Consider the following 14,269-nt stretch of genomic DNA (forward strand, 5'->3'; position numbering starts at 1 on the left):
GTCACAGATGCTGCTAATTGAACAAATTAGTTTTGTGTCAATCAAAAAAAAAAAAACCCAGATCATTGAAAACCAAAACTGGACCATGAAAATAACAAATGTTATATAGTAAACTGATCTTGCCTGAACCCGCTCCGAAAACTGCATAAGTACTTTCCACAGTAAATTTGCAACTTGAGAAGCCAGAAGCTCTTAGAAACATGCACTCTTTTGGAAAATATTGGCACTGAGCAGCAGTGTCCGTGGATAAAGAAAAGGAAAAAGATACTATGACTTCCAAAAACTTATGAATGCTTTTAAAACCACATCTGTCATCCATCCTCAACCACAGAACTGTGGAGCAGTGCGTGCTAAATACCTTCTGTAAGGTTTCTGGTGACCCATGGTATGTAATGTTGTTGGTACAAGGTCCACACATTAGTGGGTTAAAACAACTCAAGCAATAATAGAAATACATGTAATAGCCAGTCAGGAATGACTGCTCCTTATTTGTATGTGTAATTATACATTCAAATCCAGATATCTACACTCTCATCCATCTCAAGGCTCAAGGTTAACTGTCATCACCCTTTGCCACCAAGCTAGATTGAATGTCATCCAAAATGTCAAACTATGAGAGGTGGCAGCTCATCATGTCAGTATTTACAAAGACACACTCACAGGTGTGTTTCCAACTGAACAAAGCCTTGATTTGAAATTCTCTGTGTTTTCTCAAACAGTCTCCGGAGAGCACAACTGTGCTTCCACACACCCCACCCTCAATCAGTGGGATGAGGAGACAAACTTAGGAGATACGATGTATGGAAAGATACATGGAGGATAAAGAGGAATGATATACTGAAGGGGTGTAGCAGGGAGCAAAGAAGGGGTGAGAAAAGGGGTTCCCATGGGGAGAGAAACTGTCAGTCCCTAGGAGACATCAAACGCACTGCAGCTCTGTGATCAGTCTGCACCCTGGCTCTCTGCTGACAGCTCTCTGACTCTGCTGCTTAAACTCCTTTATACACGCACATAGCTACACACATATACTCTTTCTTGCGACCGTAAGAGCCCTCGCACTCTCTGACATATCCATTCATATCCCAACATTCAAATTCTACTGTCATACGCATACTCATCCTAACTCTCATACATAGGATGTGCATCTGTGACACATTTGCTCAGATAGCCATCGTAACGATAACCTTGAACACTGCCAAAGTTTCCCTGTCACAACTCTGTCAAGGACACTGCACAGTCCCGAACTGTTGGTGCTAAACTATCAGCCAAACAGAGTCAAGGTGCTGCTGGCAGCCACAATGATGTTAATAATGATGATGATGACTTATCAAAGCTATTACTCCTTCTCTGCTAAGGGCTGAGGCACCAAAGGCTGATACGTCCTGATGATGAATTCATTAGTACAGAAGATGAAATGAGTTGTCAGGGGCAGGGTTATGTATGGGAGGTGATTTGTGTTCTCTGTGGCACAGTCTTAGATCAGCCTCAAGATTGGCTGGGTCGGCTTGTTGTAAATTTCACTGCTCTGCTGGCACAGGACTTCCCCAGCCCTCTTGCCCAGTCTGAGCCACTGTTCAGTTCCTCTTGTTGCTTAGCACCCCCTCTTCAAGGCCTGCAGGCTGCTAACAGGTGGCTAAACATTTGCGCTCTCTGAGTCCAGAGGAGTGCTTGGGTAATTATGTACCACAAGACAAAAGTAGATTTTATCCATGTGCAAAGCCTGCTTAGAGGCGTAGAGCACACTCGCCTTCAAAGAATTCAGAGTACATAATTTATTATCAATTTGAGGCAGATCAACAACAGATGCTACAAGTCTCGGCCATTCATTCTGACAGCGTAGTTCTCGCATGATTTTGCTGTAGTAGTCTGTTGGAGCACATACTTACTTACTTACTTAGGCCTTTATATTCCTTTCGGAACATAGGCCATTGATGAAGACTTTCCACCCTCGTCTGTCTTGTGCCATTTTCTCCAGCTGTTTCCACGACAGTCCCCTCTTCTTAACATCCATCTCTGTGCTCCTTCTCCAGTTGTTCTTGGGTCTCCCTCTGCTTCTTTTGCCTTGTGGGTTCCATGTTAATGCCTGTTTGGTTATAGCTGTGTTGTTTTTTCGCAGGGTATGTCCAATCCAGCTCCACTTCCTCCTCATGAGCTGTGCCTCTATTGTTTCCTGCTTGGTGCGTTCCCACAGGCTGGTGTTGCTGATGCAGTTGGGCCAGAAGATCCTGAGGATGCGTCTTAGGCAGTGGTTGGTGAAGGTCTGCAGCTTATTGGTGATTTGTTTGGTGGTCCTCCAGGTTTCTGATCCATATAGCAGCACTGTTTTGACGTTGGAGTTGAAGATTTTGAGCTTGGTGTTGAGTGAAATGTTTTTGGCTTTCCAGATCTTATTTAATATGTTGAATGCTGTTCTTGCCTTCCCTATTCTTGATTTCACATCTTCTTCTGTTCCACCATCCACTGCAATTACACTTCCTAGGTATGTGAATTTGTCTACCTCTTCTAAAGGGCTGTCCCTGATGTTTATGGGACTTGTGCTTTTGTTGTTTACTCGCATTATTTTGGTTTTCCCTCCATTTATTTTGAGCCCCAGTCCTGCTGCTGGGAATTTACTGGTACACACAAGTGCTCTTGAAAAGTGCAATCCCTTCTTTGAACTCCCAGGACATTCATATGTGTATGTGGTGTTCAGTCCGTAGCAACTACTTGTGTCTGTGTTTTTGTTTTGCTTTCTCTGAGTGTGGCCACATGTATGCACATGCTAAGTACTTTCCTTTCTTTTCTGTATATATTAATCTATATAAATATCTATAGATATATATTTCTGTATATATATATATATATATATATATATATACACATGTATATAGAAATCTAAATGTACGGTAAAATGGTTCAGGATATGTGAGAAAGCAGAGATATTGGAAGGTAGGAGCTGGGCCCACTGTGATAAAGATTTCAAAGCGGTGTAAGAGCTGTTGGGCAGTATTATTTTTATTTATTTTTATCCTGCAGGAGAGAGCAGCAGGCGTAGGTTGTTTCTCCCATGTGTGGTCTCTCTTGAGCAGAGCTATGTTATTTTCTACCATGCAGAGATGGTGGTTATATGTCAGAGAGAATGAGAAAGAAATAAAGATAGAAGACAGAGCGCTTTGACTTGAACGTTCTCAGATTGACACATATCTGTGAACGCCGGTGGGTTTTCATCATTTCAACACAAAGGCAAGCAGACTTTGAAATGTATCTTTGTTGTTTTATGATGTAAAACTCTTTAAATTCTGTACTTGCACATGCACCTTACACGTGTGTGGGTATCTGTGGTTTTGGTGCACACACTGAGAGAGTTTGATTTTACAAAGTCTTCTCCATTAAGTGCGTGCCAACTGAGCAGCACTCTTAGGTCTATTCATATTTAACATTTTCTCTCAGAGTATTAGAAACATTGAAAGTACTCCTGACTCTGTAAGCTGAGGAAGCTTAGTGTTTTTGCTGGTTTCTTCGTGAAGAGCCCTGACTGAACCTCCCTCTAAAAGCTTTAGTGGTGAACATTAAGGCTTTACTACCTGGCCCATTTTTTTCTGATATATGCAAGTTGTATGTGAGCAGCTCACCCAGATCCTCTTTGACCCATATTTTGGCAGAGAAAGTATTGCTGACCTTCTCTTTGTTTTGCCCTCCTTACGAGAGCCAGTCTGTTGCTGTGATTTGTTCAATGCCTCCTAGCACTCCTCTGTCAGACCAGGCTCCGCTCCAGTCTCCACCATGAACACATTTAGATGCACACACATACGGGGTGTACACACACCTCACAGGCGCTGTGCCATGCTTTCCCAAGGCTTTCCACTGGCTCCTCACCTGTCGCCCCAGGTCTCTATCTCTCATTCTCAACATGTATGTCAGTACAGGACCCGCAAGACCATGGCCTCTCCAGTTTGTTTGTTTGCTGCATTGATGGGTAGGAAGTAGGGTCGTGGGAGGAAGAAATTAGCACAAGTCAAATCAGATTAATTAATCCTCAACTCAAACTATTAGCCGAGGAGTCGTGTTGAATTAAAAATCAAATTAGCCCTGGCGCCTGCCGGTAAAGCTGTGGCGTGTGCCTGCCAAGCTACAATGACACACACCCACAGGAGGCAGCTGCTCATGGGCTTTGCTCATGGATGTATGTATGGATGGAGAGTTGGAAGAAGAAACTGCTCAAGGACTAGAGGATGAAGGAGGGGGAATTTAGTGACTTTGCCACCCAATGTGGGAAGATTCTCCTTGGGCACAAAGATGGTTGCCTTCCACTGGTTGCTACTCCATAGGCCTCACACCACTAGCATTCAGCAGCCTCAGCTATGTCACCACTATTAGGCCTTTTACTCAGGCGTTACCTTGATAGTTCACATTACAAACACACATTCATCTTTAGCCTGGGATTAAACACGGCTTTAGACGGGCCCCTGTAATTGGCTTAACTTTACAAGAAACTTGATCAGTCATCGGGCCATCGAGCGCATCTGTAGAGCCAGTGATGCAAAAACGATGCTGCAGAAATCCCTGTGTTTTCTTTACAACGTGGTAATAATAGCAGGTGAGGCGCCTTAATATGTTGACATGAGTTCTGCATGTATCTGTACGTATCCACAGAAACAGGAGTGGGTGGAAAGCAGCTTACAGGTCAGCAGAAACACCCATTCACTCAAACAGCGGCAGCAAATGCTCTTGAATCTTTGCTGCCATGTTCATACATTGTCTGAGCTGCTGATTTTACTTGGGGGGGGCTTGGTGGAAAATCTCTGCAAGAAGTCTGGATCTAATGTTACAGACATTTGCATTCTCACACGCCACTGCTTGGGAACATCTCTTGAACATTTCTGGACTCCAGTGTGTCTGTGAAAACAGCTTTTGAGAGAGATAAAAGTCTAATGATCCAACATTTTTCAAACAAAAAATTCAAACAAAACAATGTTGGGGAAGTGACCATGAGCGAAAGACAAACCCATTCAGTTTTTGTGCACATCTTGATCACTATCTTAAAAATTTGGAGATGGGAGATGACTGCATTCTCAGAGTAAGCTTCCTCCCTAATTTTTTTTCCATAATGAAGGATTTTAAACATTTTAGGTTTCGTTATTTTCAGTTTAAACCTCCAATACATTCGTCCGTTTTGCGCAAAGCCTTTTCACATATGACTTTCAAGTTGGGGCTGATGTGACTTTGTTGCACATATTTGTCACTTGTGAAAGTACCGAGGTGGAATCTGGGGGTGAAGTTGACCAGGATGGTTTTGTTGTGCGCAGTGAAGGTGCAACTAATATGTGAAAAGGTCAACAGTCTCTTCCAAGGCTGGACTTTGTTGCCCGACAGTGTCCTGTGTGTAAGAGCACACATGCTTAATGATACACACACGTGTGACGTCCAACCCAGTTTGGCTTCATTTCTATGTTTCTTGCAAATGTTTATTTAAAAGTTGCTGAAGGCATACATTGACTGGGAATTGAACCACTGATATTGTGCACAGGTATCCGACCAGAGGCTGAGAAGCCTTAGTTAGAGAACTTATGCAATATCTTCCCTGTTCCTCAATCTATTTTCTTTTCGACTGAGATCTCTGAAATTATTTCTGGAATCTGCTGGAGACCCTTTGGTATTTTTGAAGCGTTTCATGTTTCTTAATAGAATTGCTGCACTACCGCCTTCTTCTGCAACTTCTTGATCACAACAATTTTCCGTTGGTTACTTATCATCAAATTATCAATCTACATCAGTCACAGTGGTAGTGCTCCTGTACTTGAAATGGAAGATCAATTGTTTGAATCCAGGTCGGGGTTCCGGCCTCCTACCTCAAAATCTATGACCAAGAGACATAGAACTGAAGCTATGTCTGTTCGGACATGACCACATTAACAAAGCTTGCATCCATGTTGAAGGACGAAGGCATGCTGGTGAGAAATTGGCTGGTATTCTATCTTTTTCAGATGGTCAGAGCCATACTTGCAGCTCTTTGGAATAAACCCTACATTTTTGTGGGAGTATATGTGTGTGGCCTTGCCATCAGTAGTTTATGAATGATGGATGATTGCTGCTGTGAGATACAATGGAAGCCAAGATGAAAGAGCAACTGTTCTGTGTATATATGCACATACATAGGCATAAATTTGGTAAGTGCTTAGAACAAGGGTATGGGCGTGATAACGAGGCTTGTTTTTTTTTGTACGTCAATGAGGTGCTTTAGATTTATGTCGATATGTATAGTTCGTATACACATTTTATCTATACATGAATGGAATCGCTCTCTGAAATATCAACTTAATAAACTATGCATGTATGGAAACATTCTGATATAATCATGAATTTATTTAGAGTAAGTCTCTCAAACACACTTTTTTGCACCCTCATTGACACACATATACTGCTCAGCCTGCTTGCAGGTGTTGTTTAGTCAAAGTTAAATTTTTCTTTCGTGTGGCAAACCTCTCACAATTTCCCACAGAGTCTCTTACTCCTATTCCCTCTGGCCACTGGCATCTTTCACCACCCATATTAACACACAGCTTCCTCCTGGCAACAGTGTGCCAGACCCCTGCCATCACCACATCGTTGCCAACCCGTCTCCCTAGTAGTGTGATTGGCAGGTACTGAGATGGATCCACTTTCAGCCAATGGCAGCTCAGAGTTGGATTGTCATGAGCTATGAGACCCTGCAGTGGTCCGGCTGACCAGCTGAGGATGGTACTGGAAAGAAGGGATGAAAGCAGCACAATGGAGGCACACAACGACACATCGCATGAGATTATTCAGCAGCACAAAGTGTATGGGGTCCCTACTCAGGCTGTCAGTAGTGTTGTGATGTATCATTTATGTCACCATTGTGTGGCCTTTTCTTGAAATGTGTTGACAGAGGCATTAGTCTGGATTTTGACAGATTCCCATACATTCACTGGCTTTTAATAACACATCTTAGTGCTCCACTAGGTTTATGACAGGTATTAAGAATTACCACATGAAACATGACCTTCTAATGGGCTTGCGTTCCAATTTATTTAGGGTAGTGTACATTTGATTTCTGAGCCAGTGGGAAAATTATGGCTGGCTATAAGGCTATTATCTTTCTGGGTATGCAAATTCATACACGCACCCCAAGCATGCACACAAAAGCCTTGGAAGACTAAAGATGTGCTTCATAAACATTCTTTTTTTTCTTTTTAAACTAAACCCACTTTATTCTGTTACATTAGGAAATACGTAGTGATAAGTGACAAATATAAAGTCCCTAGACAAAAATCTAATGATCTAATCTTCTTATAGTACACTACAATACACCGTGGGGCTTCATTAATGGTCCAAGTGAACTGACCTCTATACACTTTGAGTGTACTTACTACTGTTTGTGCAGTCATGCAGGGCCATGTGACTGTGTGTTTATTGTTTTGTTTTTTTTTAAATTTTGTAATACATTTGCTTCTATAATCTGAAGGAGGAAGAGTTGACTAAATTCAGTTTTGGTTCAAAGAAAGGCAATTATGTAAAAATGATGCACATTTTCCCAGGTGCTTTCCTGTTAGTCTGCCTGAGATGTAACAATAAAGATAAGTTTTGAAGATATCTTGAAATCATCTTTAAAAAAAATAGCAGAAATGGATATTATCCAATCAAACACAGATGGGTCACTCTAATAGTTTCCCATTGCTCCTCAAGCCAGATGCAGCTGAAGGACAGTTGTGAAACGGCTGTAAAATTCAGAAGCCATTCGCTACTGACCAGATGTCAAATGGTGTGTATGGGTTTTGGTAAATGAGCATACTAATTTGAATGCTGCCTTTTGAATCCTTGCAACACTGCCATTAAGCCAAACTATTAGCTGTAATGCCAGTTAGAGCAGCTCCTGCTCATCCGACAGTGTTAAGTTCCTGTCTGGCTGAGCCAACCAGTGCCCATCTGCTCCAATAGTGAGAATTCTCACCCCATTATTTGACTTGATTTGAGCTCAGCTGTGGAAATCTCCATAACTTTCAAAGTAAGATATCAACAGATTTTAAAGAGGACACGGATATAAATGTATAAAGTGTTTTTTTAAAAAGAGAATACTTACCTTGCCCAAGGCTGACTAAAAGAATTCTTGAATCCAGATCCGGAGCTACACCAAAATTTCTGGTGTGTCTTCTATATTGGGCCGTGTTCCACCTCTGGTAACATGGAAATCTTCCTTTCACTTTCACACTGCTAACAAAGAGACAAATGAACAAATGATATGCAACAGCCATATAACCTCCCTGGCTGAGTTACAAAAAACAATAAAAAAACCGAACAGAAAAATGTTTTTATTATTTGGACAAAACAGGCTAAATGTGAATAAATAACAGGCGATCAACTTCCCACTTCTCTTTTTATGGTAAAAAAAAAAATCCTTCAATTACCAGCAGAGACTGATGTCAGGGTGACACTGCTACAACCAACACATGACCCTTAAAAATCCAAACACACCCATTTCCTGTGTTTCCTGTGTATCAGACTGGGTTTGTGTGTGGGCATGCTGTGGAGTGCATTTGCGTGTGCATGTATGTGTGTGTGTGGGTTCATATTTATGAAACAAGCTTTGCCCAGTCATACCGTGGGAGTTAGCAGGTCATCTTCCCTTGCCATTAATCACTGCCGACAGCTCATAAGTGCCCAATCTGCATGTGAAAGATCTGCATGTGTTTGCATGTGTGAGCGTGCATGTATTTGCATGTGTGTATTTGGACATAGCTAGATTTCCTGTGGCTGCTCATTGAATGAGAAGTAGCCTCTGCTGATGATCATTTCAAATTCAGCATGAATGCATCATTGGTGGCATTTGTACTGCAGCTACAAACTCTGTTATTGACAACTCATTATGTGGGTTTTGCATGCAATTCATTGTGTGCTGACAGGCCCCGACACGGGCAGTAGAATATCCCCTTTCGGAAAGCATGAAATATATACCCTTAATATACTAATATACTCCTTTAACAAGAGGGTCAAGACAAGACTCAACACTGCTTTAGCTTTCCTCAGATTCAGAGCTTTACAAATGCCTTGAAGTTAAAATTTGGTTTAAATTCTGCATGTTTGGGACTGAGATTGCATTTTCACTTTTAAAGACTAAAAATGTGGGGTGCTGTAGCTCAAATGGTTAAGCAAGAGTCCCATGTACAGAGGCTGTTGTTCCTCGATGCAGCCAACCGGGGTTCGAGTCCCAGCCTGGGGCTGCATGTCTGCCCCACTCTCTCTGCCCCCTTGTCTGTATATCCATTGTTAAATATAGGCCACTAGTGCCAAAAAACACTAAAAGTGTACACAAGCTGTGCTTTTTATCACATAATAATGGTTGGCTTTTGAATAGCATGACTGCTTCAGGCACAAGTCTGGAGAATTTGGAGAAACAAGAGCAACCAAACAGATTTTAAAAAAGCACAATATGTTGTAAGCACCTGTAGGCTACCAGACATGGGATCCTTAAAAAAAAAGATAAATAGATAAACTAACTTGGACTTTAACTGAATGAGGAGCAAAGCAGGTTTTGCATTTGGTGTGACCCAAAGTTCTGAAGGACATAGGAAGGGCTTTGCTACATATTCTAATTTCACAGTGATGACACTGCTTATCTTTCTATTTCTCAGCTCATTCCCTTGACAGAACCAGGAATGTTTGAGCTTTTCTTTCTGTCCAGGTTCACTAAAGCTTGTTGCTTTACTTGAACATTTGGGATTTGGATCACACTGAATAATACTGATTTTTTTTCTCTCCCTCTTTCCACACCCAGACATGAAAGGAATAAGGGATCTTTATTTGCATTTTTATGCCTGAGTGTATTTTTCAAGTGGGAATATAAATTCTATGAGCAATGTCAAGTCCCAGTGCTGCTGTGTCCTGGAGTGCATCAGACTGCCTTTTCATCTTTACCCTAACCCAACTACTCTCTGCTTCCCTTTAACCATACCTTTGGCTTGCCTCTCTCCATCTTTTTCTCTTCTGCATTCTGCTTTCTGCTTTCTCTCTAACTAGCTAATGTTTGAATTTTTAGAATTTTCCCAGGCTATCGTGTCAACTTCTTTCAAACACCATGTAAGTTTTTACTTGATGCGCTATTTGCCCAATCAGGGTTATTTTACAAGAAAAGTTGCATGGTTAAACGTGGGTGACCCGCTTAAACAGGCTGATTAAAAGCCTTTCCCTTTGCATGTAGTAGTGGGATTATTATGGACCCCTGTGTGCCAGAACGTATCAGTCCTGAAACTATTCAGGACTGATACGTCCTTTGCCCAAACCATTAGTGAAAATTTGCAAATACACCTATGTCTTGTATCCCCACTGTTGCCAAGCTGAGAAAGGCCTGATTAAAAACTGCATCTACAGTAGAGTGTGTCTGAATGTCAATTAAACACTTTGCCATTGAACTCAAGAAGCAAATGTTAGCAGGTGTTGGTAGGTTTTTTGAGAGGTGTAAAAAAGGCTGAAATCTACTGTTGCTGAAGATGCTCTGCGTACCATTTTGATCTAATTTCAAGCAACAACATCACACATACAAGTTTGAATTTGAATGAGAGGCTGATTGTTTGTCCTTCACTCATCAGTGTCAAACCCATTTTCTTTCCCTTTTTTCCATTTCCTCCGCTTAGTGTGCCGCTAAATTCCATCACTTCAGTTCTCTCTTTCTGTTGTCTTTACATTTCCCAGAAAGCAAAGCTTTATTATGTATATCTGCAGGAAATCTCAAATAGTGTCAAGGAAATGTAGTGAGAAATATCCATGGAACTTCTTCTTTTCTAATATTTGATGAAAATATTATTAAAGGCAGTTCCGTTACAATATGCACTATTTTCAGTGTATATCTATGACACAAACCTATTACTATTATGGTATTGCACTTTTTCTGTATTTATTGCACAGGAATGGCTCTTCTGTACAAAAGGGCACTGTAAATAAAGACCATACATTTTTTCATTAAGCACGCAATTATCTGTGTGACATATGCGGAAAACGCAGCTCTTTCAGTGCTTTTCACTCCACAATTATCCAGTCGCTGTTCCAAATTCTTCTATGAATGCTTATATGTAAGGTTGCATTTAGGATAAATTGTAGCCATTATGCAAAGGCATTGTGGCTAAGGTGATTGGAGACCAGGAGCAATATTAGTGGGGGGATTACATCTCATTCTGTTATTACAAACCAGCATCTCATTAGCATGGATAAAGGCTGCTTTTCTCCACCCCTCATAAATCTGGCACATTGGGACTACACATTGCATGTGCACATGTCATGAGAAAGAGCCTCAAATTATGTAGCTTTGGTGATTTCAAGCATGCACAATTCCTAAATTAAAGAAAATCTTTATCCAATGCATGGTTCTAAGGAAAAAAAGAAAATAATGATAAAAATAGCAGTGATAAGTAGGTTTGTTTGTATCCTGGCACACAATCACAACAAACAACATCAATTTGAAGCAGAGGTTAAAAAAAAAAACAAAAAAAAAAAACAGATGTACAACTACACACAAACACAGCTGGCTTAGTCAAACAGAAACCAACTCCAAAAACATTGTGCATGTGCATAGATGCAATCTGAGAAGTGATATTTATTAGTGTGGAAATTTGGCAGAATTATTTCTTTTTGAATAATTACGCTTCAGGCACACACATTGGCACACTTCCTGCATATTGATTTGCACATTGATTCTGGGGATAATAAAGCCCCAGCGTTATTAATCATTGCTGATTATATTTTCAGTGAAAGTTTTTATTAAGCAAAGGAGGGGAGGTGATGGTGCAGTTCATACAGAGCAGAGGCCACATACACTGCACTGCACAGGCACTGCAGCTCGGAGCTCATTTTTATCCAGCTGGGACATCACAAAGCTTTCATTTGTATGCTGACTTACTGTTGCAGATGTATGAAATGCATACTCTGGTTGTGTTTGTGCTTGTAATGGTGACTGCACAGCTTGGACGCCTCTTTACTGACACGACTAAGTCATTTAGTTACAGTAAATGATTAGACTACTCTGGATGTCTGCAGAATGATTGGTGAGTCTAGTGACATCCTGCCCTTGCCCTCTGTGATATAAAGGAAAGATTGTGTGACTTGATGTCATTCCAAAGATGCAATCATAGCTGGACACAGACGCTCATTAATGAGAGTAGTGTTATAGAGTGTCATTTCAGAGGGAGGGTGTAAAGGTGGAGAGGATTGACTAAAAAAATGGATGGACGGAGAGAGAAGGAAAGAAAAAGAGCATCGGAAACGGGATGGATGTGAAGAAATGAAAGATGAGAAAGTAAACGAAGGGATGCTTAATTAAAGCAAATATATACATCGCTGTTTAACCCAATATTATCACAGTTTTAATTTTCACACAAGTGGTTTGCTTTGACTGTGCTGCAAATCATCTCACAAAGCACGATTTTCTGTTTTACTCTGAAGTTTAGATTATTTTTTCACTTATTTAATTTTTTTTGGCTAACTGGTCTTGACATTAAACCCTCGCCTTCAGATATGTTTTACTTGTGCAGTACAAGATCTGATTTAAAAACAAACAATCAACAGGGATTTGACCTGTTATTATACATAATGTAAGCACAAAACATACTGTGGCGATGACAGTGTCATCATCAACATGAGTATTTTGGTACTTTTTTGGTATAAAACCTTTTTTTTCATAAAGAATGACGTAATACAAAAAAGACAACTTCGTAAAGAGTTTTTTTTTTTACTTGATGAACAAAATGTAATGACAAGTATCAAGTAGCACTTGCTGTGGCTAATGACTAACTGAAATCTAGTCTTTTTGTCCAATGTTTACCTGAAACTGTTCTTTGACAAGTTAGTAGCAGTTTTATGTTTATTTCTACTTTCATATGTACTAATATAAAGAAGAAAAACGTGGTAATTATGTTCTATCTGCACCGCATCAGCATGGTTACAGATGTCAGCTGCACGAGGAGGGTTTTTTTTGTCCCCTGATTCAAACTTCAGTAATAAAGTTCAGTTTGCTGCTCTGCTTGTTAGAAAGCAGATTAGTTAAAACTGCAAACATGCAAAGTAAGTTGCCTTATTAAAAACAGCAGTAGTTATCATATGTTAATGCTACTGCATATATAACAGAGCATAAATGTTTAATAACAACATTAATATTACATGGTGGACAATCTTTCAACCTGTCTGCGTTTTTGCGGGAACTCCTGAAAAGTAGCAGATGACATTGTACCTTTCTCCGGATTCTCGTGCACCCAGGGACTCTGTGTTTTCCTTTGTTTCTGTTCAGTTTTACTGGCTTTTTTTTCTCCACAAACTTGATTACACTCACGCGGTTAAAAAAAATATTTTAAACCCAACTTCACCTGGTCACTTGCGCCGCATTTTTCGTTAGCAGAAGGACTTCAGGATCTTGTTGGTCCACAAATTGTTAATGCAGCCTGTGATTGGAAGACAGACTCAGCACAAAGCAGCAGGGATGGCTAGTGGACAGCTAACTACAATATAACAGTTTTCAATATGGAAAAATACCTGAAGACATCACAAATGTTTTCACTTGATTGATTGGACAGCTGCAAGAGATTTTCCACTTCCCAAGCACAGAGTCTAGTTGCTCAGGGCAAGCAGGCGACCGTTATTGTTGAGACTGGACTTCATCACTTAAATGTATTTTTCTTCATCACATGTGTTTTTGTGATTGTCTTGGGCTCATAGAATGTTTTCTGGGAGGTTAGCACTGATAAAAATCTTATATGAAGGCTTTCCACACGGTGTAAACTTTACAAGGATAAATGTGTTTTTTTTTTGTTTTTTTTTAATGAGCTTGAAAAAGGTGGTACATACAAACAATTATACATCGAACAGCAGACAGGTGCTCCAATAATTATGTATCAACAAAAATATGGATAAATGTCGATATGTCCTAACATTTGAGAGCTGATAAATGAAACCATACAACTGTGGAGAAAAGAAAGTTGATGTCTGGCTGGCAAAAACAAACTGAAAACTGGCAGGTGTTTGTAAAATGTTTCAGGCTAATAGATCTAACTCACTGTTGTAAACTTTTCATGTGTCCTTTTTTGTCTTTTACTCATCCCCCCCCCCCCCCCCCCCCCCTGTTTTCTAGGTGTGATGCCTGATCGTCAGTTTTCTGGAACCCAGTTTGTTTGCAGCGTGGTGGCTTCTCATGTCAGCCACCAGCCCTCCACCAGCTTCAGTTTCGTCTGGATTGCCCCACCACCCGGCACTGGCTGTGTCAATTTTCTGTAAGTCACATGTGTTTGCATGCAGA

At 40.6% G+C, this 14,269-nt stretch overlaps 1 protein-coding gene across 2 annotated transcripts in view; it reads left to right on the forward strand.

Moving 5' to 3' along the window:
- The window catches only part of reln (reelin), a 93,343-nt gene that overhangs the window by 25,775 nt on the left and 53,299 nt on the right, over window positions 1-14,269 (forward strand). For both annotated transcript variants that reach the window (XM_075470124.1, XM_075470123.1), the window contains exon 3: window positions 14,105-14,243. In XM_075470124.1, the coding sequence (XP_075326239.1) occupies window positions 14,105-14,243 (139 nt within the window). The remainder of the gene's footprint in view (window positions 1-14,104; window positions 14,244-14,269) is intronic.

Source organism: Odontesthes bonariensis, chromosome 7, assembly GCF_027942865.1.
Source record: "Odontesthes bonariensis isolate fOdoBon6 chromosome 7, fOdoBon6.hap1, whole genome shotgun sequence".
Lineage (NCBI taxonomy): Eukaryota > Metazoa > Chordata > Actinopteri > Atheriniformes > Atherinopsidae > Odontesthes > Odontesthes bonariensis.